The 26,947-nt window shown below is 35.8% G+C and overlaps 4 protein-coding genes across 8 annotated transcripts; 1 reads left to right on the top strand and 3 right to left on the bottom strand.

Annotated features, from left to right (window-relative positions):
• Positions 1 to 3,036: 3,036 nt before the first annotated feature.
• On the bottom strand, positions 3,037 to 7,182 carry LOC108753488. The gene is made up of 5 exons (XM_018495079.1): positions 7,044 to 7,182; positions 6,736 to 6,810; positions 3,997 to 4,119; positions 3,558 to 3,659; positions 3,037 to 3,458 (listed from the first exon to the last, which is right to left on the bottom strand). Exons 2-5 carry the CDS (start codon positions 6,808 to 6,810, stop codon positions 3,381 to 3,383), a joined length of 378 nt encoding a protein of 125 aa, XP_018350581.1. The 5' UTR covers positions 7,044 to 7,182; the 3' UTR covers positions 3,037 to 3,380.
• A 4,191-nt stretch (positions 7,183 to 11,373) lies between these two features.
• On the top strand, positions 11,374 to 17,802 carry LOC108753649. Of its 5 annotated transcripts, none has more exons than XM_018495443.1 (5): positions 11,374 to 11,835; positions 15,200 to 15,346; positions 15,817 to 16,014; positions 16,361 to 16,501; positions 16,967 to 17,802. In XM_018495443.1, exons 2-5 carry the CDS (start codon positions 15,293 to 15,295, stop codon positions 17,483 to 17,485), a joined length of 912 nt encoding a protein of 303 aa, XP_018350945.1. In that variant the 5' UTR covers positions 11,374 to 11,835; positions 15,200 to 15,292; the 3' UTR covers positions 17,486 to 17,802. The 5 variants fall into 5 exon arrangements, with proteins under 5 accessions (XP_018350945.1, XP_018350942.1, XP_018350946.1 ...); XM_018495440.1 differs by having other exon boundaries at positions 15,200 to 15,424; XM_018495441.1 differs by having other exon boundaries at positions 11,825 to 11,852; positions 15,200 to 15,424.
• A 1,388-nt stretch (positions 17,803 to 19,190) lies between these two features.
• LOC108753482 lies at positions 19,191 to 20,674 on the bottom strand. Its single transcript, XM_018495074.1, has 3 exons — positions 20,433 to 20,674; positions 20,117 to 20,323; positions 19,191 to 19,651 (listed from the first exon to the last, which is right to left on the bottom strand). The coding sequence occupies exons 1-3, from the start codon at positions 20,535 to 20,537 to the stop codon at positions 19,418 to 19,420; spliced, it is 546 nt and encodes a 181-aa protein (XP_018350576.1). The 5' UTR covers positions 20,538 to 20,674; the 3' UTR covers positions 19,191 to 19,417.
• A 2,191-nt stretch (positions 20,675 to 22,865) lies between these two features.
• Positions 22,866 to 26,473, bottom strand: LOC108753476. Its single transcript, XM_018495065.1, has 2 exons — positions 25,968 to 26,473; positions 22,866 to 23,656 (listed from the first exon to the last, which is right to left on the bottom strand). Exons 1-2 carry the CDS (start codon positions 26,287 to 26,289, stop codon positions 23,334 to 23,336), a joined length of 645 nt encoding a protein of 214 aa, XP_018350567.1. The 5' UTR covers positions 26,290 to 26,473; the 3' UTR covers positions 22,866 to 23,333.
• Positions 26,474 to 26,947: the final 474 nt, after the last annotated feature.

The following is a 26,947-nucleotide window of genomic DNA, read 5'->3' as shown; positions in this document are numbered from 1 at the left end:
AAAATACCGTACGACTACGAATGTGAGGTACGGGCACCTCGTCGAACGAAACTAACTGGTGGCGCGCGCCCGGAAAAGTGCTCGCCCGGAAAGTGCGGTTTTTCGGTGGGACACGGCGAAGACGGGACGACGAGTTTTTCGAGTGCGGGTGCAGGGCGAGATGCGCGGCGTCCGGTCCGGCCAGAAGACTGCGCGATGGAAGTGGAAAAGCCACCAGCAGGAGCGTTGCGCTCCGAGCTCCGACCACCATCGTCAGGTTGAGAGCTTTCTACGACCGACGACGGAGGCCGGAGGAGGGAGTCGAGCGGTGCATTGGCGTCCTCCCGGGCCTGACCGGGCATAGGCGTAATTCCACTGGAGGTAACTGGAGGTAACTTGAGGACCTAGAGAGACTGGCATGGGAGAGAAAGGCACGTGAGAGAGAGACGTGCGCTGGCGAGCAGGCACGGCACGTAGAAAGACACCTGCGTCGCCACCTGACAGAACGAGACGCTCTCGTGCTCGTAGCCCGTAGGTTCGATATCGATGCTGTTAAGGTCATTGCTGCGTGCGGCAGCACGCAATCGTGATATTTGCCCGCTTTCAGCCCGCGACAGTCACCAGATCGATCCACGGCTGTACCTTGCAATCAACCACCCGGACGTGTAATTACAACGACACTGACACATGCGAATGATTATATATAGTCGCGATTTGTTTGATTTCAATTGATTATTCTTGACAATTATGGGTGGTGCGTTAGGTATCGGCTGGCTCGCTCGGGCTTCGTGAACGATCGAATCGCGATTAGATGACAGATAGGAGTGGATGAAATCGGTTAAATGAATAGTTTTTAGAATTTTTATGACATTTGTATTCGACACCTATTGTCACGGTTGCTTTGCGCTGTATTTGAAGAATGGGGAGAGGTCGTTTTATCAAAGGTCTCTCATTGCCTTCAGGGTATTCCGTATCCGTCGCCGGTCCCTTCGTCATCTGTCACTGACCTGAAACCTGAAGCGTGCATACCACGAAGGATACGTATGAGAGATCAATCAGAAGAGCCGAGTGAAAGTGGAACGTCGGGCGTTAATATCTTGACAAAGGATGCTGGGAATAGTCGTAGGCGACACGCATGCCTCGGGGATGTTTCCAAGCGGTAATGATTCCGCGCGTCGCGACACCGCGGCGAATCCTGGTGAAATGTAGGAAGCTGCTTCTCCTCCGTGGCGAATCTTTCGTAATCCTCGTACAACGGCGACACCGCGCACGGTCGTCATCGAGTTTTCAATAAATTACCTTCATGGCCGCGGATCAAGCGGATAGCGTTGCCGATACCGAAAGGGAGTAACCGGATCTCCAGGCGACAATCGCGCGATTAAAGCACCGTTAATGTCATTAAACACGCAGAAAATTTGCATGCTACTTATTGACGAATGACATTTAAGGAAAATAGCAATACGTCATCTATCACAATACAGGTGTGAAGATTTCCTCAGGAACGTAATAATTGTGGTTATAAAGTGGTTGTACGTAAGAATTGTCATATTCTCGACATTACGTCATGTCGCATCAGGCAAAAGATTCATTGCATTTGTATTGTAATACACAAAGTCTAATCGATAATGTATCTTGCTAATTTATCTTGAAATACTTATATTCAGATGGTGTACACATGATTTATTCTGCTAGTTAAAGGGGAAAAATTCTGACACTTTAACATTTACAGTTTCTCATCTTTTGGATATAAACTACATAGAAATGAACTAGAGATAAATTTTGCTGTCAACCGAGCAGATGCAATTGCCTTAGCTGCTAATTACTAGAATCAAATAAATTACAAACACCGAGCTGAACTTCAATCTGTGAAGTTTTTCTTCTTGAAAGATTTAGAAATTTCATCGATAATTTGCGAAGCCGAAATGGAAGATCCTACTCGCTACAGAAAGGAGTGTCTGGCCTCGTGTCACAGGTTTGTACGAGGTCCATAACGCTTTCTTGGCCACTCGACGAAGTCGACGAGTCCTTTCTTCCTCTATCACCAAGGACGATGCTTCTCGTTCGTCGTTTTTTTTCCATTTTCCTCTTTTTGCTCGAATTGCGACTCGCTACTATACTTATTCGCAATCGTAGGCTTTCTTCGCGCGGAAGGTCGAAGTACGTAAAATCAGGTTCGGTGTTTTTTGTATCGCTCGTGGAAAGGTTGTTGTCCTTAATGATTTTTATAAATCAATTTGATTTATTTAATACGAGAGCGCAACATTATCTCCGACAAACATAACTGCGCGCTTTCCATGCCCCAATTATCTTACATCGATATAAATCTTGCTGCACCCGACTGAGTTTTAATTTAATATTTTAATTTACAATTTTCCTATCTTCTCTTCGGTTTATATCGGAGTACAACCGACCGGAGACATCGCAAATAGTGCATTAAAAGTAGAAGTCGATCAATTCTCCTGTCACTTTTACTACCGCCGACGGTTAAGATCTCCTGCATTTAACGGAATAGTCGTTTGATCGTGTTATCCTTGGGATTTTATGTAAAAATGCATTTTTATGCGGAAGATTCTGTAACCAAGTCTAATGAATCGACGACAATAAAAGCTACATTGACAATTTAATGAAATATTCTTCAGAAATATTCGAATAAAATGATTACGTGATGTAAAGAGCTGTAAAATTGCATTAAGCATATTCCTGGATCAAGAGGTCGAAATTACGAAAGAGATAGCTAAAACGCTATGGGTGTTTCCGAGTAACGAGATACGCATGCAAACTGTAAACGTAAAATTGTAACATCGGTACTAGTATCTAAGAGAGAAAGATAGAGAAGAGGGTGGGGTTCGGCTGGTCAGCCACAACGAGCTCTCACTTTCTATTGTCCAATCATGCCAAGAAATTGTCGGACATGAGTTTAATTTAACGCTCTTGTCGCAGACAGCAGAGTTTCTTCGGTCTCGCGATAATTTTTCAATTAATTCCTCTGTTAGAAGAGATTTGTATTTTTTAATTTACGATTTCTTTTTGCAATATACATTTTGATGGATACTTTTCGGAAATTTCGTGCAAAACTTTCGTAGCGCTAGGAACGTGCGATTAAAAACGAAGCACTTTTTCAGTTTCGTGAAAATATAATCTTTCAATTTATAGAATCACAAAAAAAAAATGTTAATCCTTTTCGCAAACTCTATTTTTTATTTAACAGCGATAAATAAAGCAGGCATCTCTGTTACTTTCCTGCATCGGCAAACTAGGGATTCGCGTGTTACTTTCACCTTTCTTTACATGTACATTTACCGAGTTATACTTTCGATGGTGTTACGCGTTCGCGAGAAAAGCTTATATGTAAAAAAGTTTATTAATATACATACAACTATTTATAAAAAATATAGAAGTTGTTAGATTTTATTTCCATTCACATCTCTGTAAAGCTCGTCGTTGTTGCCGTAAAGTCTCGGTGAATCATTACAATCGACCTGCAATATTAAGATTAATTAAAAGAGAATCGAAATTATTTTTCAGTTCAAGACAATTGTATGCGTTTATAAATCTTGTATATTAAATAGTTTGAATACCTTAAACCACCAGTCACAAACGCGAGTAGTTTGACTAAACACTGTACCATTCGGGCAAAGGAAACTGAACTGACGTCCATTTGGCAAGCACCAATGCCACACCTTGAATGTAAAAATAAAAAAGAAGTAAAATATTAATCTTATATTTTTAAAAATTATTATCACACAATAAATTTTCCAACTTAACTCAAGCGCTTCTCCAATATTTTAAAATAAATAAAGCATAAATTTATGTTTTTTTCTCTAAATAATATCCGCCTAATATCTTGTAGTGTATTCTTATAAAATAATCTGCAGGTTATTTGTTGAAAATACTTAAATTTTCTTCTTTAATGCATATTTTAAAGAGATCAACGGATTCTTATTAAGTATATGAAACGCATTTAAATAATCTGGAAATATTGAAATGAGAGTTCGTTCGGTGACCATATGGACGCACCTGACATCTGGCCTCGGGATCGGCATAGTACCCAGGTAACTTTCCTCCACAGGTAAACGCGAGTCCGAACGGCACCGAATTGTAAATTGGATAGTCCACGCCAGGTGTGTAACCATCCACTTGCTGCAACGCATAAGTAATTATGCATATTATACATAGATAACTATCGTTTAACAGATGTTACCAATTCGCCCACAAATCGCCTTCCCTTCGTGAAATGAATCCTTTCTTGTAATGATTTATTACGAGTTTTCGAAGTGATTACATAATTATTACACACTGTATGTGGGACACATTCTAATTTGCATTGTAAATCTCAGCGATTGCATAGAAACAATTAGCGAAAACAGTGGTACTTGGAGAAGCATAACCATGAGTTATACTGTTATTGTTCTGTTGGAACAATAACAATACGTTTCGACATATATCATCTCGACAATAGAATATGGAATGAATGTGGATATATATATGCTGCAAATCGGACTTCCTCTCTCTTTAATGCGAGCACGAATATTTGGCCTTAATTAACTTATGTCAATAAATTTCATAATTCATTTCTTTATATCAATTATTTCATGCAAAGAAACGCTGCGATTATATGAAAGTATCATTTTAATTATGTTCTAAATTATAAAAAATTGCTCATTTGTTATTTTTAAGTAAATTATTATTTTTTCAATCATTTCGATTAAACTGTTAAAATATATTAGAACAACATTGAAATTATCAATTTTTTTTCAACGTTAAATTAATTGGTATTATTTAACAACATTAATACATCAATGCCCTCCGGTCTTTTACTTTGGGTCTTTTACTAGTAATAGAACGTGATACAGGATTGTTTTCGTAATTGGCCATCAGTCAAAATGAGAAAAAATAAAGAGGCAGTTGCGACACAACGCATCGACTCGAAACCGTTCAGTGCGTACACGTGCCAATGTTTGACCGGAAGTCAGGTTACATTGTTCCTCCCTAACGGATGCACATCTCCACGGCTTTGTATACGATCTCTTGTTTACGATTTCACGTGTACGTATGCAGATCTGTGGTCTTTTCATTCTCCACGCGCCGGATCTAACTGGTGACTCCAATGCGTGGTAAGAAAGCCGGCACCGAAAAGGTGATTCACCTAGTTACGTTGCACTTTTACTTCCAAGGAATGACATGTGTCAAAGTTTAAACACATCCATCATGCATGCACACACAGTAAAAAGCATTTTTATTTGTGCTAAAATTGATCATTGTTAAAATTTTTATGTTAAATTTTTAGCATGCCTGAATGTTAATCTAATATAACGTGATATGTATACAGTATACAATAAATATTAATAGTGTGATATTTGAATATTTTGTTTCAAATTTTAATATTTAATATTTTTTAGTAATAAAATAACAATTCCAGCTAGTGTCCAAATAATATAAAAAACGAATGTAATTTTAAAACATAAATTCTAAGATGAATAAAAAATGAATATAATAATAACATATTAATTTAATATATTGTAAATGTTAATCTTACTGAAGAAATAAGCATCTACAATTTATTTCCAAATTATCAAAATGTTACATTTTTAACATTAATTTTTACATAATGTCTGTGTATTATTTTCTAATATATTCATCTTGCATTAAAATGACAAAAAAGTTAAAGTATACACATAAAATATAAATTTTACACAAATTTTGTAATCGTTCGTTCAAAGAAAATGTATGTAAATATAAATATAACAAAATTATTTTATAATATGATTCAAAGAAGAAGATAATTTGATAGACCAAATGTATTCCGATATACATGTATGTACAAAAAAAATAATGAATTTTGTGTGTACAAAAAATAATTGAATTATTACAGAATAATGTGGTAAAAGATGCATTAGTCGAAGCAGGATAATGCAGACATTGCATAAATTAATTAAGTGTCTTATCTTTCCGTTTGTTAGCTTCGTGGCATTGAAGCTGCGTTTTATTTCTCGGCTTTATTATTCTCTATCCCGATTTTCATCGGTTTCGCGTTCATCATTTCCGGTGAAATATGTCTTCTAGCTGCTAATTGCACGATCGGACGCGACGATTCCGAATGTTTGTGCATTGTTTTCTTTTCGTTATTAAAATTAATTAATATAATATCTTATAATATTTTATTATATAAATGTAAGTATTTTGTAATATTATATAATGTTGAATATTTTTAAATCAAAATAAGAAAAAGCAACGCGGCTAATTAATCATGTGTTATTTTTTTCTTTTTAGAGATTTCTTACTTTTGTAATGTAATATCGACATCATGACACGTTTACTTTTCGGAATTGCGAAATTATTCATGAATTACACTTAAAATGTATTCAGAATAGACTTCGTCTAACTAGGCGCTTCGTGTGCGGGACGAGAGAACATGTTTGTGTAAGATGGTTAATTAATGAATTACTTCATGTTACCATCTTAAGAGAAAGATGATGCGTGCAGGTACGGTTCACTCGCTGTTATTGTTACGCGATACATCGTGAGAAGCGACGATGAAAATGATAATTTTAATATATCGTACTAGATTTTGTAAAAGTGGAGTATTTACGAAATTTTTCTCCCACCACCACGTCATGCATATTGCACAATCATTATGTGACGAAGATAATTTTTCTCATGGATGCATAAACTTTTTTTAACAACCGCAGTATTATTCGTAAGTTTTGAGAAACGATTTGCGAGAAGATCGGAAGACTATCATGAATTTTAACTTACCGCCATTGTTTCATAGAGTAAAACCGCGCCAAAAAGCAAAAGAGCGCAGATGATTATTTGGTATCTCGAAATCATCTATAGAATTGAAAATTTAATTACTATAATATTGATGAATTAATTCAAGGTATATACAAATATTTTTGTAGAAATATATAAAATTAAATTCACAAATATTTATTTTGCTAATTTTATTATTATATTATATAATTTTAAAGTGTTTATACGCAAATTATTTTTTGAGCATTGAAAAGTAGTGAAAAAATTAGTGAAAAAAAGATGAGATGTGGAGGATTAAGTGATGTGCTTGCCTTTCCGAAAAATCTGATCCCCTTAGTCCGCAGTGTCGTAGTGCGTGGTGATCATTTATCTTTCCGTGTTCTCTGTCCTTTTAGTTTTTCGTGTACCGCACTTATTCGATTTGCTTTAAGTTCGTAAGGCGATGCTACCTTCCAAAGTATCTTTCTTAAAGGATTGTTCTACGAGGTGGTGGTATATATATGGCTTTAGACATCAGCTAGACAAAAGGGGGGATTCTTGAGAGTCTCTCTTTCTTGGGGCTCCCACATCAGACGAACGGAGAAAGAGAAGATCCCAGGGCGGTGGAAGGAGGGATGTTCTTTTGTGGTGCAGCAGACTCCTTCTCTTATGCAATCGTCTCGTGCTCTAACACCCGTGAAAATATTCGTAACCGTCGTACTTGAACCATTATGATACCCTGCTCCTCTTTCTGTCTCCCTAAAAATAAAAGAAACTCCGAATAGTTGTAGCTATCTATTTATTTCTTATCTCTCATTTCTTATTTATTTTGCATATCAGAATCTTTATAGAAATTTTATCAAACTTTTATAAAGTTTCGTTTAGAGCTTAATTTTCTTAGCGTATATGTAAAATCAGAAGAAACCTTTAACTGAAATCCTTTCCTTGTCGTGCCATCTCGTGAACATGTTACGTCTATTTAAAGAATTTAAGTTAATTTGAAAAAGACTATATCACTCGATCAAGATACGCTGAATGAATTAGCTACTTTTACTTGGGAGTTTTGTGTCTAATTATTCTGGCGGCTGTTAGAATTGCAAATGACTAAGGAAAATGTCAGTTATGCAAATAAAAATATAATTCGTACTTAAAGCAAACAAATTAAAATTATGATAAAAAAATTCCCAATTTAATTCGCATCTCCAAGTAGTGAAAAAGACTACATTTTGCTTTTTTTATTCTAACATTATACGTGTACAAATTTTAACAGCAAATTCGACTGCATGCACTCTGTGCGTACTGCACGTTAAAGCCATCTTACACAAATTAATGTAGAAATATGTGTTTAAGATAAATATAAAAACGGATTAAACTATGAAATTCCCAATACAATTAATTGTACTATTAAAATTAAATGAAATGCTAAAGTAAAAGTCTGTGTTTTACTCTTTTGAGAAATATTTGCATTTTACTTTAATACAAATTAAATCAGTATACTACAGTTTTAATATACACTAGTACGACTAACCAAATACGATATGTAATAAAGAGACTCATATATTAATTGCAAATTCTTGTTTTTGTAACGTCTAATATTCAACGCTTTTTTACTTCGCTAGAATATGATTGACGTATCATTTTGTTACATAAGCGATCAAATATTCTTAGCTCGTGCGATCGTATCGTTAATTACTGTTTTGTGCACCTACGCTGAAGAGGGTTGAGATTAGCGCGTTGATCTCTTCAATCAGATACAATCCTTTTTTTTTCCTTTTTTTTTTTTTTAGTTTAGATCTTTCCGCGAAACGGAAATGCTCATCAGCAGGTCGGATCCCGAAATGATTCGTTCTTATCGTGCGAGATATATCCAAGGTTGCGTTGTCGCGCAACGCTCCCGCTTGTCCGTCAAATCACGATGCAACGAATGTGAATCTACGTCGTTCTGTCTCTTATTGCTCCTTCAAGTTCTCGTAATGGTACAATGGCGTAATCTGACGTCATCTACATCATTTCTGTTTTTGGCAACTAACACTTTCACCCCGAATTGTAATGACATTATAGTTTCAGTATTGCGATCTGTGTTAATGCTGGTACCCGCTAATGAGATCTTTCAATGGCTGTTGGTAGATATTGGTGTGTATGAATTCAAACCATTATTATGATGTAATTACACAATGTGTAGAAGACATTTTGACACCTTTAATTTCGAAAATTCTTCTGGAGGGATTGAATGGCTCGTTGCTTTTTTGATCTGTGGGACAGTGATGACATTTGCGACGATTTCGTCGACAGACGCGCACATGAGTGATTGTGCTTCGGGAAAAAAATCTTTATAAAATGAAGACATTAAGAACACGACCTTGTGATATATGTATCGCAGAATTAAGAATCGCGAGTCGCACCTTGTGCGAGGTCGGAGCTCGTTCATTTGCATTTTACTGCACGCGCGTCAGTATCTTCCGCTCTGAACCCCTTCATTTTCGAAACGCGTTTCGTGCCAATTAGCGATGGATAATTGACAGTTGCAAGCTTTTCCAGATTGACATGTAAACTCAGAGGAAAATTAGACATCCGGCGGTTATGGGTCGCTGATCACTCACGCCACGAATTAAGCATCATCGTTTTTTCCTTTGAAGCAAAAAAAAAAAACGTCAAGTATTATATTTTTAAATTCTCGCAATCGTATAATTTTAGATTTGAAAAAAATTAATTATACTTTTTAATTTTTCAAATATTATATATAATTAGCAATTTAACTACGAGCTTTGTAAAGGATAGCTCTTTTATACATTTTTTTACACCTACCCTATAGAGCAATTTTTTGATTACGTTGCGCTACGTCTTTTGTCGATTATATATTACTAAAACGTTATACATATACAGATACAATAATGTATTTTAAGCACAACAGGAAACAAACATTAAGAGAGCGCATCCCTTCTCTTCGTGCCGATTTCGCACGGATTATATTGCAGCTCGCGTTGCGTGCGGATGCGGAGTGCCACATAGCCGCGGGCATAGACTGTTGTTCCTAATTAAATTATCTGTCTACTAGCTAATTAGATATCGGAGCGATTACAAAATAAACGTGACGACCGTGGGAAGATCTGTTTATTACTTTTGCGCGAACGAGTCTGCGCTGAAAAAATACCGACGAGGAAAATGTCTCTTCATTGAATAACTTCATTAGCACGTCGTTTACAATCCTGATTTAAATATTTACGTTGAGGAATTGTTGGCCTAAAAACCCAAAAAAATCCAGCAATAAAAGGTAAAGTCTATAATGCAAAAAGCGTTTAAGTATACACGAAATCTTCTTACAATTAGTAAAAGAATTTATTGTTCAGCAATCTCTTGGAACTTTTTAATCAAGTCCATATTGATGATTAAAAAGTGTTTTATTTTTTTTTTTTTAATAATGGAGTATTATCTGTGAGAAATGTAAGAAGTATTTTGGAGGAACATTTCTCGCGCTATTTGCAGCCCAGTATCTTCGCACGATGCTGTCTGAGGTGTATAATCCCGTATAATTTCATAACGCCTTGACTTCCGAGCGTCTTCTTTCCTGTCGCCGGATGCCAACAAAGAAGCATGAAAGTTATTCTCACGTTTTTACCACTCGCCGAGCATCAAATAATATAATTCATCGCGAATCAATGATAATTACTGGAAGAGAATCCGAGAGATTCCTGAAAGATTTGTTGATCGCCGACGATAAGTCCAATGATACAAGAAATAAGTACTTGTGAATTACGACACGCACGCTATTATTAATTATTTTTAGCTCTCTCTCTCTCGAGAGAGAAATGACTTCGCAGGAGAGGCATTGTTTCCATCTATGCCTGAACCGTTTCATATTAATTGTTGGTGTAAATGCTGATTTAATTACAAATCTTACGTATATTTTATTACGTCATATTATGCAATACGATTACGATTGATGTCTGCATGAAATGAAGGGTAGAATGGCAGCAAACTGAGAGAGGTGCGTAGACTTGTCGGGGAGGATTACAATAATTTAGACACAACTAAATTTTGTGTCTCGCTATTAAAAGTTTCCGACCGTGTTGCGCATCTGTTTCTGTCGCGTGAATTTTATTGTGTCTTATTTATGCGAATAATAAAGATTATAATTAAAACTAAATGTCGGGAAGTCGCTCCGCAACAATGTTAATGAGTAACCCATTACTACATTTTATATATTGACGGCATAAATTATTTAATTATTATTCCAAAAATTGTTATAATTTACAAAAATGGTCATAAAAAATTACTATGCTCGCTGTGTACTGAAAAAAAAAAAAGAGTTTCGATAGTAGCTACCAAATGTTTAGTAAAATAATGCTAATTAAATATTTGATTAAAACCAAACCAAGAGTAATTTTATTTTCCTAAATTTCTTCGGTCATATCGACCAAATTAATTGGCATTATTTCACCAAACATTTAGAAGCTGTTATTAAACTCATTTTATAGTTTTTGCAGACATGTGACTAAATATTCTGTGATAATTCGAAATCATATCCCGCGATCTCTAGAAACTGAATCTAAAAAAGTTCCACTTCCTCGTCGCGATCGTGATTAATCTCAGACCTTTATCGCCCGTGTCAACTCAGGTTTATTGCAGGTGTACCAGCCTTATTCGCAGGCATTCACGTACGTAATGCGTGTACGCCTATATCGTGGCTCGTTCCGTTTTATCAGTCAGCGCAATTTCCGAACGAACGGCGCGGCGCGCTGTCCCACATTTTCAGTCGCACGTACGCGACAGTGCATACCGCAGGTGCCTGTCAATCGTTCTCTCCTAGATATTCCGGGTCTCTCGGTATTCGTCGTACAGAGCCGCGGCGGTCCCCGTTGCATGCGGATGCATCCTCGTCGCATCCGCCGTACCTGCCAGACGCGACGATGTTTCCGGAAGCGTGGGCTCGTTCAGCCACCGCCGCCGTCGCTCGTCGCAGGTGCGTCGAACGGTAAGATCGAGATCGGCTGGCTGCACCTGGGAGGAACGTACGTCGAGCCTACGTCAATTTAAAACGCGCTGTGCGTACTTACGCGCGTGTACTTACGTGCATATGTGACCTCGTCAATCATGTCAAGCATCGCCGGGCGTAGAAAAGTGAAGGTAAATAAAGTTGGAAGGTAATCCGCCGCGTGAATTTGAATATTTCACGCTTCCGATCGTTTTCGAACTCGCGTTGCGAGTTGCAGACGATTCGCGCACGATCGCTATAGATCAATCTTTTTGTCCGAATGGACTGTGATCTCTCTGATAAAGAGCATCGCGTTTGTGTTTCGTCGCGCGTTGCGACTTGCCGCAACACGATTTCCATCGAGTCCGGCGGCTCGCGACGATCATTGTAATTAACATGGGGCTATTGTTTAAATTAACGATCGATGGTACTGCGCTCGACGTGGCTATCGTAAGCTCTTCGTCCCGTCTCGCCGTGCTTACGCAATTGTAAATTGTACGCATCCATGCGCGTTTGCGCCATCGAACGATAAATCGCTCCTATGCCCGTTTCCACCAATGTAGATTAACTTTGATCTCGGTTCAACTTACTCTTCGTCTTTTTCTAGTTTCTAAAGATTAGAAAAGGACGAAGAGTAAGTTGAACTGAGATTAAAGTTAATCTACGTTAGTGGAAATAAGCGTAAGTCGAATAATTGCGCGTTTCTCGTCGAATATCTAACGACGATTTGATCCTTAATCCATGATACATGACATGTCGTCTTTATCGCGGATGATGACTGTGCAAGGTGTGATAAAATGGTTTCAATAATTATGACGCACTTCGTATTGTTATTATTTGAAAAAGAAAAAGAAGTAAATAAAGTAAAAAAAAATAATCTTTGACTTAACGATTAGAGTGAATCACTTGCACGTGAAGAGAACTCTCAGAAGAAGAGATCTTTTTAATTTTGTACAACTACCATTACGAGTATAATATATCTATCTTTTTATCATAGCTTATCTTTATGATAACTTCTTTATCTAAGTTTTATCTATTGCAAGTTTACATTTATGAAATATCTTATTTTATCGCAATGTTTTACAGGCCGTAGAAAAAGTAGTTTTAATTGCAAAAATGAAGAAGCGTAAAGGAGATAAATGAAAGATCGATAAATATGCGATTTGAGTTATTTATTGCCACCTGAATTATTCGTTGCATATTGTACGAGTATCGACGAAATGAAGCAAATGAGAAATACTAGATAGTTTTCATCGGACGCCATATGGAACGATTCTTTTTGCGTGCATAATTTCTCCTACGGTTTCATTTTACCGGCTGATTTTATCAGAAATCTCGATATATTGGGATTAAAAAGGCATATGCTTGTATTTTTGGGAATTCGTACTAAAACGATTTAATCGTGGCACGACATCATACCGTCAGGTTTTTCCTCAACGAATTCAATCCGCTTCGCCGTTCGAATTCCATGAGTGCGTATGCGTGGCACGCATCGTTAGAACTCCTTCGTGACACAACCGTAATAACTTCCGGTCAGACATCCAGCGGCGCTCGTTTCCGGTTCCCACCCTACCACGTGCATGAAAAGGGGAATTGGTTGATTTTGCGTCGTCAGATATAATCATCGGCGAAATAAAACGTCGTAATAAATTTTCGTGGCGTTTGCAACTTTTTTTCTTTCGACGAGTACGGTTATCGACGTCCAATGTGCTGCGGGCAGCTTGATTATTCGCGCCATCAGAATATTTTTCTTTAGTACTTCTCTTTATTATATCTTTTATTATATAAAAGGCCAGAGATTCTGCAAGGTATAGCCGAGGAGACTAACGGAAATCTAGAAAACCGTAATAATGAGCAGCGATTCCATTTCATCTGCTAACGCTACCGTTATCGAGCATCCCGAACCTTCTCTTCTTGCTGCTCACGCGCATGCACATGGGTGCTAATTAATTTTATCGAGGTGTCTTCTAATTTCTCGATGGTATGCACGATAATAATTTAACACACAAACGTCTGTTTTACGCGATGGCGATTCCGTCGTGTCGATAAGACATACTTGTGCGTAAAGTAGAAAAGCTTGTTTTAAAAGATGTCGTTTTTACAAGACACCCGTTAAGTATAGTTGCTCGCGTTAACAGTTCTGCTATTGTACGCGGGTGTAACATGACAACAGGTGTACAGCTACATAAAGGGAGTCCTATAAAATTTCCTTTTTCTCTCTTGCATGCTATTTTTTGTGTTTAGATTTTTTTTTTTTTTCTAAAACTTGTTAAAAATATTCTGTAGTGCACGAATAGAACTATTTTTAATTTAATATTTATTTAATATATATTTTTGATACATTTGACGGACAATTAAAAATATTTTAATAAGAAAGCGACATAAGCTATTATTATATGTATTATAAAAAAGAATAAGATTATTTATCATTTATTCAAAACATTTTTTAATTTTTTTAGTGATCTGTGTAATTATTTGTGTAATTTTTACAACATTAAATCTGCATTTTTCCACGTTGAGATCGAAAGTTTTATTACGCATTTTCAAAATAATGCTCGCGGGTGTAAGCGTGAACAACAGAAACACACCGTACTTGTAACCGACGGAATACGTTAATGAATTCTTCCTCACCTGACTATCGGTCACTTGACTCATTTCCTGTGGATTGAAAGAACCCCCCCGGTACGTTTAAAATCGCCGATACAATTGCATCCCGCGCATCCGCTGTCGGGATGTAATCACGGGGACGCGGACAAAAACCCGTCATTGTCGCTACGCGTATTGCAGAGAACAGTGAAAGTTAAAACAGTGAACGTCTGGCCGTTGTATAAAATTTTTTTGTACGTTTATTTATTTTTAATATAACAAGGATCGGAGTTTTACGGTACATAAATTAATATACAAAATATTAAAAATTTATGGCAAAGTAATTACAAAGAAAGAAAATGAACAAGCAGGTAATTATTATTGTTGGAAGTGGCAATATTGTGTAAGAAGAAATAAGATCGAAATAGTAAGAGCACAATTTTTATTAGTTCTCTTATACTCGTACGTCGTAATACGGTAAATAAAGGTTCTGTTCGAGCGATTTTATTATAAATAGCAGAAATATACGGTTCGATGCAGTGAAGTGGAAGAAAGGAAGAAAAGGAGGCTTCGTGGAACCAGTACGATGCAAGGTGCAACACGTGCTGCCCGACAGCTGTTTTCCGGTTTAAATTTGGACGTTAAGTCCATTTTTAATTTCGCGCCCGGACGAACTTTCAAATAATAATAATTACAATGTGACACGAGGTGTATCCTCCTTGTCCGCTCTAAATTCGCGAGCCACTCATCGAAATGCGCGGTTTATTCATATATGAAAGTCACATTTCACAGAGAATGCGATCCGGCGAAAATATTATATAGATCATCAAGAACTGTAGACATCTTCTGTATTCCATTGTTTAAAAATTATTTAAGAGCTTCGACTGCACGAGAGCGAATAATGCATCTTGATTGGCAAATTATTTGCAGATAGCCTGTTATTTCTCCTCGTTGTAAGAAACGAGAGAAAAAGGCAAGAGAAAATCAAGAAAGAGTGGCAAATTTTGCGTTCACCGTCTAGCTATGGAGGACGAGGACTTTGGTTTCGCGAAGAGGACAGGCAATGTCTTAAAGAAGGTTTTCACTGTTAATAATGAACAACCACACAAAAATACAACTCATAACGTTGGACATCTAATCTGTTCTCCACCTAAGGTTGGTCCCTTAGGTGTAGAATAGAAAGAATTTTTGTAGTATCTCATTATATATACAAACAATAATAATGAACGTTTAAAATAAATCTACACGAAACCTCAAAGAGATGTACTTTCACATTTTATTATATATATGATCTGCTTATAACTACAAATTTTCCAACGTATATAATAATTTTTTAAATATTTCTTTACAAGAAATAAATAAATTTTTATTAAATATTAGAAAATTAATAAAATAAACAATGTATGAATAGTAACGAACAAAGGTTTCGGACAGATATTGTTTATCTTAAGATATTAATATAAAGCGTATGAAATTCAGACTTGAAGGAGCGTATTGTAGAAATATGAAAGTAGACTGATGTTTACAACTTGATAAAATGCAATTAGACATCGGAAGTCGTTGGTGGAGGTGGATCAACGACACCAGCGCCTCTGATTGGGGCCGGAAGCGAGGGCCCTCAACGCGCGTCAACCGCCGCTGGCTCAGTCGTGCCCAACACGCCAAACATACCGAACGTAGTGGAGTACCATCTTAAAGTCAAGCCTAGGTCAACGACAAGGCACTGCCGGCTCGATAACGTTCCCGTGAGTAGCGTTTTAAGATTCTCTCGTGGAGAACGCAGGTAGAAAGACGCGCTCAGGATTGTTCGTCGCGATAGGATTGACTTGTCGTTTTCGTTAGCATTTATTATAAAATATTTGTAGAGTACGAAGTATTGTAACTTATCCCGTTATTCTACCATTCCTTTACCTTCATTTAAATTTCATGACGCATTTGCACTCTTTTGCTATTCGTTAGACGTTTTTAATCATCATAATCATAGTTGATTAGATTAGTTGATCAAACGATCACTTCTGGATTGTTTAAAATTTTTGATCTTAAAATAATTATTATTAGACCCGCGCGTTAAAAAATATAAATTTGAAACAGAGACACCAGCCTGTAAAAGAGATGAAGAAGGAGAAGGTGTCTTCTGACGATAAGAAGAAAGATCTCGTGTCGAAGTTGTCACGTCTGTCTATCGATAATAATGTCTTTGAAGGCTCTACCGATCTGCCGCAAGTATTTCAGGTACAATTTTCATATTTTTAAGTAAAGATAAAAAAAGTTTGAACTCTTCTTAATATTCACACTTTATTTGTTACAATTAAATATGAATTATCAGAATATACACACTGCAAAAATAACGAATATGAGCATTCGTACAATTTATATACATATATTTTTTTTATTTTACACATAATATAAAAGTAATATTTAAATGAAAAGAACAAAATTTTATGTGAGAATCTTGGAGTGTTAAATTAAAAAATTAATTAATGTTTTTTAACATTTAAAATAAAATAAAATAATATTTTTTATTAAAAATGAAAAATCTATTTGTCATAATGTTTTCACGATCGATATTGTAATTGTTTAAAAGATTATTTCAAAAAAGTTATAAGGAGATTGCGTAAAATTTCAAAGCTTTGTTCCAAGAATTTTAGCCTAGGAGATCCGTTGCGCATTTGAATCTTTTAGATTGACCCTTTTCAGGTGAAATATTTGGGATCCCATGATGCAAGAGGCCTCTGGGGCATCAAGCACACAAGAAGGCCCGTCGATAATATGGTTTCTGCTGCGAAGGCTTTGCCGACTAACACAATGCTGCCTCTTATCAAGCTAGTAGTCTCTCAGGAAGGAGTTGCCTTGCTGCCGCTAGACAAAAGGAAGCAAGATGCCAATTTATCCAGAATGTATCCTATTGAGACGATCTCCTACGGGGTACAGGATCTAGTTTACACTAGAGTCTTTTCCATGATCGTTGTTCGCGAGACGGAGAACTTCAGGAGAATCTCGCCATTCGAATGTCATGGTTTTGTCTGCGAGTCGAAATATTATGCCAGGCAATTGACATACGCTCTCGCCGCAGCCTTCGAGGTTTACTCCAAGACCGTAAAGGCTCAGGAAAAGCTGACTGGAGTCAGCGTAAACACCGCCAGGAAGAGATTTGCGATTGACCTGAGGAGCCCCGAGGAAATTGAGGCGGATCTTACGATGGATTCCGAAGCGTAACTTTCGAAATCTAACATTATTTATTAGATTAAGATACAAGTAGATATAAATTTTTAATTAGGAGGAGTTTAAAAAGGGGGCATCTTTAAAAAAAATCTACACGAAAAATATAAAAAAAGGTGTTTGAAAGCAATAAGTTCATACAGTATATTTCGAAAACTATTTCGAAATTTGATTTTGTATCCTATATAACGCAATGTAAAATAGACTTTTTATTATATACCTCAAATAATATTTTTTTGAAAAGGACAATGCAGGGTAGAAAGTAGTTTTAGATTTTTAAAAAGGTATCATTATATTTTTGTCACTTTACACAGAGTCATTTACATTTTAATTTTTCAGATGTTCTATAATTTTTATATACAGTGTGTTGTTTAAAATCGAAATTAGAGAAATACGTTATTTTTAACAATGGCACAATTAATCCGGCATAAGAAAAAAAAATTTAATATATCTCATTTGCATAAAAAATAAATTAAGATGCATTTAGTAAATATATATACTATATAAATAAAAAAATTGACAAATAAATTTATGTAAATAGTTGTAGGTACAATCATTATATCAAGTAAACAATTATTTTTTATTAATATTGTAGATGCAGCACGTTCTATATCATATTTTCTATATGAAAAGAGATTTTCTATATGAAAAGAAATATATTTTAGTATACAGTTTTTTTAAAAACCTATATACTAAATCTATATATCTGTTACGAATTGGTGTGCCAATTCGAAGATGAAAGAAATATTTATCATTAGAACGTTGTTGTATGAATATGTGTGTCTGTATAATTGTTTTATTATTTTATCGGCATTGCGAAAAGTTAAATAGGTCTCGGTTATTCGAGGCATGATAGCTAGCTATCCAAAGATATCAAATAGAAAACGACGGAACGCGAGAGATGTGGATGTTATTTCCAGCGTCGCGACTCTTGTACGATTTCATGAAAATTTTACGATGATTAACGAATCAGATGATGGTTTTGGATCTATTTCTAGCTGTCTTACGTGTGCATGTGTTTGTCTCTAGTTTAAGTTTCACTACTCTAAAGCTAATATTATATACATAATAACATTAGCGGAATTTATAATAGCAACAGAGAATGTATTGCATTTAATGCACATTTTATATTTTTTTAGTCGTTTTGTATTAAGTTTATAAAGGACCAATATCGATACATATCAATCACTGTAAATAGATAGTGCTGCTAACAACATTTTTTCTTGTTTTGTACATATTGCTTATTTAAGTTAAGTTCTTTCTTTTATTTGTTTTTATTACGTTTGCGAGTTATAGCGTCACGATTTTTTACATATTTTAGGCTTGGGACAATCGTGTAACGTTTTCATAGGTCTTTTTTGCGCTTTATCTATCAGTATTAGATTATATTTCGCCTATACTTATATTATTAGTCATAAAAAATGATTTACATGATTTTTACTTCAATGTTAAAAATCTTTCTTTAATAATAACGTGTGCATTATCTTCCTTTTGGAATATGTGTATGAATACAACAAGTTAAAAGAAATTGTCAGTTTCCTCCTAGCGTTTTTTATTTTACTCGATAAATAATTACATATGTGAACGTTCAATATATTTTTACATATAATTACAACTTATCTTTTAACGCATATTTCACTGTACTGTACAGAAATTTATTTTACACATCGTATAATTGAAATAACATATTTTGTACATTGTACATTGTACAATACTTTAAATTTTAGTTATATGTACTGTAATCGTCATTATGAGAGCTTTTAGAAGGCAAGTTTATAAGCGATCTATAAATGATTACTTTAAATTCTATATGAGCGTTTAGTCATCCTTGATCGAAAAACAAGCTAAAATTTCTTCTAATCAAGATTGGCTAATAATTACTACATTTCGTAGAGCGATTTCTTTCAAATAAGAAAAAATATATCTCTTTTAAAGTCGAAACGACCTCTCTTCACTTAGCAATCTCGAATTTTTCGAGAATGACTTTTTCGACACCGTTTCCACTTCAGGCTCCAAAATCTTCGTCGCATTTTTCTTCCCTCGATCCTGATCCGCCTCTTCTTCTTCTTCCACTTCCTTTCCGATGTCCTCGTTTAAAGCATAATATTTTTCCGATTCCTCGCATGGTATCGAGCTTTCCGTTTGTGTACATACGAATGTTGCCTATAAATGAATCAGAATATTATACTGTCTCTACTTAAAACAACAAATAAATTGTTACTGTATTTGATATCAGTATGAAAATATTTCTTAATTTTTTCTTGCTTTGAAAATATATCGAAACGCAAAATCAAACTTTGTTCCGCAATAAAATGATATCGTGGCCTATAACCATTGATGGTATTGGTTTAAAAATGACAATTACTGTACTTCTATATATACATTGTCACAAATAATTATCATCCTATTGTAATTCGATAGTTTATTTAGGGGTGATAATTATTTGCGAGCACTAAGGAAGACTTTGGATGCCTTTCAACAAGAGACACACGGTGCATCCATTGCATTCTTAATGTCCGTCAATAAATTAATTAAGTAGGGATGAAATGATCACTGTGTTGTACTGAATCGCTTGTTGGAAGACACCCTTTGTAAGTTGAAACGTTTGCGACAATTCTATTAGTTTACTTGGTTGAAAACTGTCTCGCCGGGGCAAATGAAGCTCCATCTAATTGATCCCCTCGTTTGCGGCATACACACGTGAAACACTTGGCACTCGTTCTCCATGTCGGCATAATAACCGTAAATTCTGTCCTGGCACGAAAAGGTGTCGACGATGTTCTCGCGAATGAGCGTTGCGTTGTCGGGAAGCAGCAAGCCACCAGTTTTAGATTGCTAGAAAAGTTGATTGCAAAGTTCAATTATCGTAAATCGCGTATGCGATAATCCGTGAAGAATTTGTTGGCGAAGAGGAAAATACAAAAATATCGATATTTCTAAAAACCTTAAATACTGGAGTGGGCCTCTTAGATTTCGGCTGCTGAGGCAAACTAAGAGCTATCGCGAGAAGACCGAGAAGCAACACGGCAAAGAGCTTTTCCCGTGTCATGATTTCAATGAGATGATTGTATTATCCCGGAATACGCGTATTTTCTTGTGTTATCTCTTCAAGTGCTGGTGATCCCTTGTCCACCACCACTGGTTCCCCGACAAATACGATGTTTTATTGTAGTTCTGCGTTCGGGAATCTTGAGAAGACTGATGATGTGATTCGCAGAAGGGTGTTATATAGTGAACTGTGCTTAAAGATCTTGAATATTGTATGAATGGTCGATTCTTGGTACATTGAAATCAGTAAATCCATCACGTTTGGTCTGCCAATGACCATCGTCAGACGTCCACATCATCCTCGAAGGCCCGATGCAAATGCCGCAAATGCTTTCGGCTTGATGATGTGCTCATTTGGTAATTTTTATTTATATTATTCTTAACAGCGAAAAGAGAAGTGGCGTGGTCAACGATTTTTTTTTTTGCATAGAAAATCACGTACATGATATTTAAAAGAATTTTTTTTAATTTATTAGTTTTTTTCGCTCATTTTCAATCTGCTGTCAACTTAACTGAGTGCAATATTAAATTTTTGAATAAGATTTGCCAATGCAAAGTGATTACAAATAATTTCGTGCAATTGTTTTTGAAATTTTTTAAAATAATTGTGCATTAAGTATATTAAAAAATAATTATGTTTAATTGTGAAACACGATGATATATTTGCAAAACATTAACGACAATTGATAGTTTATCAAGACATTAGCAGTCAGAGCGGTCCTTCTATTGAGAAAGGATTATTTTAAAAAATCTTCAAGTATGTTGAATCGTCTATGAGGATCCTAAAGAAACAGATGGCACTTCGAAGGCCGGATATAAATTACATGCGAACACACGTGCCGAAATTCTTATGTGGCGATTCAAATTTCTGTCAAACTCTTCGATCTCATGGATTTATTTTTTATACGTAGTCACCTATTTTACCCCCAAACATGACACATTAGTCCCATTCCGCGATTGGCTGCGTTCCAATTCCCGTTCGAAGACGGGACGTATTTCTCATGAATTTGGCCGTCGAAATTCGAGGGCAGTCGTAACCGAGCCTTATCTTCGTTAAGGCCGCGTCGCGAACGGCATTTCTTCGGGATATGAATACTTAATAGTATCGATGAGAAAATGTATCCCATTATGAAATCACTGCTTTTGGTTATCGATAATGGGCATGAAAAGATACTCTTATGTACACGGAAAGAAAAATTTTTGCTAAAGTATCTAAAGATTTAGATCTTATTAGAAAATAATTTTATAGATTAATTTATTAAATTACCAAAATAATTATGTAGGAAATCATGTAGGATTCAAGCATGACAAGTAATACTGCAAAAAGTATTGACATTCTATAACAATCAGTTCGAGCGTCCTATATAATTATTTTGGTGATTCAAACAAAATTATTTTTAAATTTATATCTAACTAAATTAGATGTTTCAACAAAATTTTTCTATGTAATAATCTTTCCTAAAGAAAACGTAGTAGTTTCTCGGCAATAATAATTTCTACATGGAAAATATGTGATTTTATATTTGTAGATATTAATCTATCAAAAATAAAAAAGCAAAGTCAAATAAAGAAAATGTGTTATAAATTTTATTGTTACAGATATTTTCAATAACGTCAAATTCATAGGAAAAAACAATAGATTATTTTATGCATACATATCTATAGTTTCTGCTCCCCTTCATCCTTTTTTTTTTAATTAAATAAACTATTATATTTTTATTTCTGCAAACTTACATAAGTTACAGAAAGAGCGTTTCTTTATTTTTTTATTTTAAGGTTTCTAAAAAAAAAAATGTCGGACACACGTTTCTTTCGTTTAAGAAACTTCTTCCTGCGGTTCATGGACCATCGATGAGCCATAATCATTGCACAAATCTCGTGCGTTTATCATTGAAACGATCAGTAGCAAGGTGAACACCCTGAAAGTATCGCCGCTCCTTAAGGATTCCAGTCGCATTGTTCATTGTGCTATGACGAGGAATACAAAAATTTCAGGATGGTCCACCGGTGCGGCTGAAGAAGGTCGTGCGATTCGTGTATCAGAACCGCCAGAGTTTCTCTCTGCAGCAACGTGATGAGTTTTCGTTTTCTTTCGTCGATAAACATAGCATCTGCAATCATGTCTTAAAAGAATGCACGCCAGAGAAATCGTATACTCGTACAGTTTATTATCAAAATTTTTTAATATGTATATGTTTCTGTAAAATTGCCATTATAAATTACTATTGTCTTTCGCAAAGAATTTTTTTTTTTTTATAAATAGAATGTGTAATTTTTCTACTATTATTACATATGTATATATTATGAGATAAACATTCAGAGAGAGGCGTTAAAGATTTGTCGAGTCACGATACGAGTGATAGTATGTTCTTTTAATTAAAATAGTTGATCCTAAGAAAATCTCTTTGTGGCGAGACAGAACAGGTACTCGTAAGTAACTTTGGTATGACTTAAGGTGATTAAAGAGTACTATTTTTATATATGATAATTAGAGAGGTCAGAGAAATCTTAGATCATCCATCATTAATTAAAGTGAAATTCAAGATGATCGTGTAATATATGCCAACGTAGCATGCAGTAAATTAAATAAATAAATACTATACAATGTATAAATATCGACGTTATGTCGCAGATATTTCCTGACTTTTGGACTAAAGATTCACTATAAAATAAATAAAGAACGATGTGGTGAAACGATAATCATATTGCGATGAAATTTGCGTCGTCGTTCGGTTCTTCTTTGATCTTTCTCGCGCAAAACGATCGTCCCCTCGGTCAAATTTATGCGATTTTGGTATCAGTCCGTAGGTGCGTAAGAGCGGTACGCAAGTTCATGAGGCGTCTCATTCGACGATCTTCCCCAGTAACCGTGATCATCGTGATCGTAGTGATGCTGATGCTGTGCATGCTCGTAGTAGATAACTTTAGAAGGCTTTTTGATCTCTATCCAGAATCTGGCAGCGTTCAGTATCAACGAGATGATGGCGATGATGAAGAACTTGAACTGGAAGTGAGTGCTTATCAGCTGCAGCAACAGGCTGAGTTTCGCTTTTAGCAGCATCACTAATCCCAGAATTTTTTGCAGATGTTTCTTCTTGAATTTCTTCTTGCGCGCCTCTTCTAAAAAAATTATACATATTCTGTTACAATCGTACAATTTACTGCGACGCTGATCTATGCGCAAAAAGGAATTTTAGAACGCGAGAAAAGTAGATAATTACAAGTGAAAGCGAATATCGGAAGTGATGTCTTTATGAAAATTTACGGTATGGATCGATCTTAATCAAAGCACGCAATCTGGCAAACGTACTACGAAGATCTCCATGCAGGTTGACCTACAAACCTTAACCTGGAGTGTATTTCGTCTGGCTCATGCGCCACGTAATCGTCCGCAACCGGTACAACTTTCTTTTAAAAAGAGTCACGTGGATTGCTTTCGCGGCCGAATTTTTTCATAATATAAAAAAAAAATGTCTCTTCCGTGTTTTAATGGTCAGGCTAATCCGAATTGATTGATGGATTCTATAGCGAATCGCAAAATTTAATTGATACCTAGTTCCACTTTTCCTCATTGGCGAAATGTTAAATCGATATGAATCGTAGCGAATTAGCGTAATGCTTGTCGAATTATGTTCAATTTGCCGTTGGCAATTTACGTTAAAAGTACCGTACAATTTTTGGTACGCTCCAAAAGATAACAAAGATAATATTCCTGGTACCGTTATTGTTCATTAGTATGAATTCTGATTTTTGTTTCTCTTCTTCTGGTAGGTTCAACGATTAATATCTCATTAGAACAATCCTGATACAAACGCGACGTTCCGTTTGTTCTACGAATTATATGTTTGCGGACCAGCACTTATTTCCTCGTATGATTCGCGTTTGTTGATTTTAGTTGGAAAAGATAGCCAAGAAAATGGCGAGTGATGCAATCGGTACCGTTACCGTCGATTTGCCTAAGTCGTGACATTAAATTAGCGTAAACTGCTTGACAACGTCGGCGATACGCGCACACGAGCACAATTGCGTGCAAAACATTTAAACAGCTCGCTAGTGACCCAGACGGGAACTTCATGGATCCGATAACGCGTTAACTTGCGGTTCGCCTTGCGCGTTAACTATAATGTTTACGCTTGCATTGACGTTCGGTCGATGTTTAAACGTTATGCAAATAACGGTGGTAATGTCCATTTATTTTATGATCACGATGTACGCTTCCCGAATCCGCGAAACTTCCTCGCCTTGTCAATGTGATTTACTTCCTGCGCCCGCATCGATCTAAGATATACACGGTTGAACGTTGTTCATTCATAGATTTCATTCATGTCAATACTACTTCCTTTCTTGTCGGCTCCGTTTCCGAGTATCGAACGGTACTTCTGTTTATGAAGTCAGTCAATTATAATTGTCTTATAATTACGATACTTAATTAATAGTTAAAGAAAGTAAGTTATTTATAATGTATTATTTATATAACATTGAGTAATATGACAATGTAAATATTGATCGTAAATAAAAATCACACGTACCAAAAATTCATTATTGTAGATAAGTTTAATCTAAAAAAAAAAAAACCTTTAAAAAATATATACCCAATGCACAAAAAAATATTGAATATTATCTACATTTTTTCTAATAAAAAACGAATATGACATAAATACAGTTAGCTGAGTTTTACTTTATTACTAAAAAAAATTATTTTTTCTTTTGTTTAAGTACTGATTATAATGACATGGTTTCGAAAAAAACTAGAAAAATAAGATATATAATAGAGAAGAAAATCGTCACAGTAATTTTCAGTGCACTCTAGATGAACTGACTTCCCGTTGTTACATCTCCAATAAAGGAGGCAGTTACGAGTTTGGAAAGAGTTAACCGACTTTGTCCAACGGTGCCTCTCGGGAAGTGCGAAAGAAGATACGACGTGCATAGACGACCTTACATACGTTCCACGTGCCGTCTCATCGCGATTAGAAATCTGAATTGCGAAATCGTCGATCTCGATCTATGACAGCTTAATTATACTGACACACAATTCAGTGGTGCCTTGTTTATACAAAAGTTAGCAAGGGTTTATATTATTTTAGAAGAATTATATATATATTATCAAACATTAGGATATAATTTCGGGCAGTATCCTATTAAAAAAACTAAGAAAATTTGAAATAATTGATAGCACGATAAGAAAGGAATAATTAAGAAATTAATATAAAAAACATAATATACTTAATAAAAGAATCGGTAAAGAAGATATTGAAATTATCTCTCTTTTCAATTCAAGGAGAGCAAGAAAGTTAAAACGTCATATTGATTGATTATTCATCGAATTTATGTCAACTTTTTGTCATGATCGTTCAATATAACATTATTTTCATTTTCTTGTTTTCCTTGGATTGTGTAATAATATTTCTATTTGATTTCTAATTTTCACCTATATTGTCATTTTGAGCGTCATCCTCCTTGATGATTTCTTCCGCATTATTCTCCTGCAGATCATCAACGACTTCAGCGATGACATTGCCAGCCTGTTCGATCACCGCGCTCATCGGTGGCTCGCTTTTTTTCCCGGTAACTTCTAACTCGATCTGGTCCAGGTCGCGGGCTAATCTCGTCCTAAGGCAACTTCTGGCGTTGTTGGTGAATATACACTCGAGGATACCTTCCTCCTTTGGCTTGCTCCTCTCCATTGCCATGCAATGAGCGTGCAAAGCGAGTCCGAGGACCAAGAAAAGAACCAGCGCGATTATCCTCATTGTTGCCTGCCTTTTCCGTCGAATTTGACGATTCTCACTGATCGAAGCGCACCGTTATCACCACGAAAATTGCGTGATAACTTCCCTGGCGTTCCACGTCCGTCACCCTCTCGTTTTTTTTCTTTGATCTTGACCGTCAACCGTAGCCTTGGACCGCGTGTCACAGGCTCGAAGTGGTTGTGGAGCGTGCGTGGTCGAACATATATGAGACTGGTGTCCCTTCCATTTCAACTTCCGCCAATAGTGGGTTTGGTTTCATGTAAGTCTAGCGGGTACCCCTCCACCGTGGTGGGCTTTTTCGCCACGACGAAACTTACGGTGTCGTCCCATAAGAATTATGGGTCCGTAAATTATCGAATGGAAATGAACTTGATAGAATGGATATCTTGTCTCTATATGATGACCTATGTCACCAATACATGAAAAATTATTCATGAAGTATCAAGGAAATCATGACAAATTTTATTTTCACTATCTTATTCATGACACTCCCATTTCTCTTCTATTTTTAGGCTTCTTTCTCGTATTTTTAAATTTTTGTAATTTTTTGAGACCAAAAATGATTATGTACAATACAGATACATTATTTTTATAAAAAATGTCTTCAAAATAGAGAGTATTTTCTTATAATTTTTTATGTCCGTTTCTGTCAATGTAC

The sequence above is a fragment of the Trachymyrmex septentrionalis genome, unplaced genomic scaffold, assembly GCF_001594115.1.
Source record: "Trachymyrmex septentrionalis isolate Tsep2-gDNA-1 unplaced genomic scaffold, Tsep1.0 scaffold7, whole genome shotgun sequence".
NCBI classification, from domain to species: domain Eukaryota; kingdom Metazoa; phylum Arthropoda; class Insecta; order Hymenoptera; family Formicidae; genus Trachymyrmex; species Trachymyrmex septentrionalis.
The sequence above is the reverse complement of the archived record's forward strand: the minus strand, read 5'-3'. Positions and strand labels throughout refer to the sequence as shown.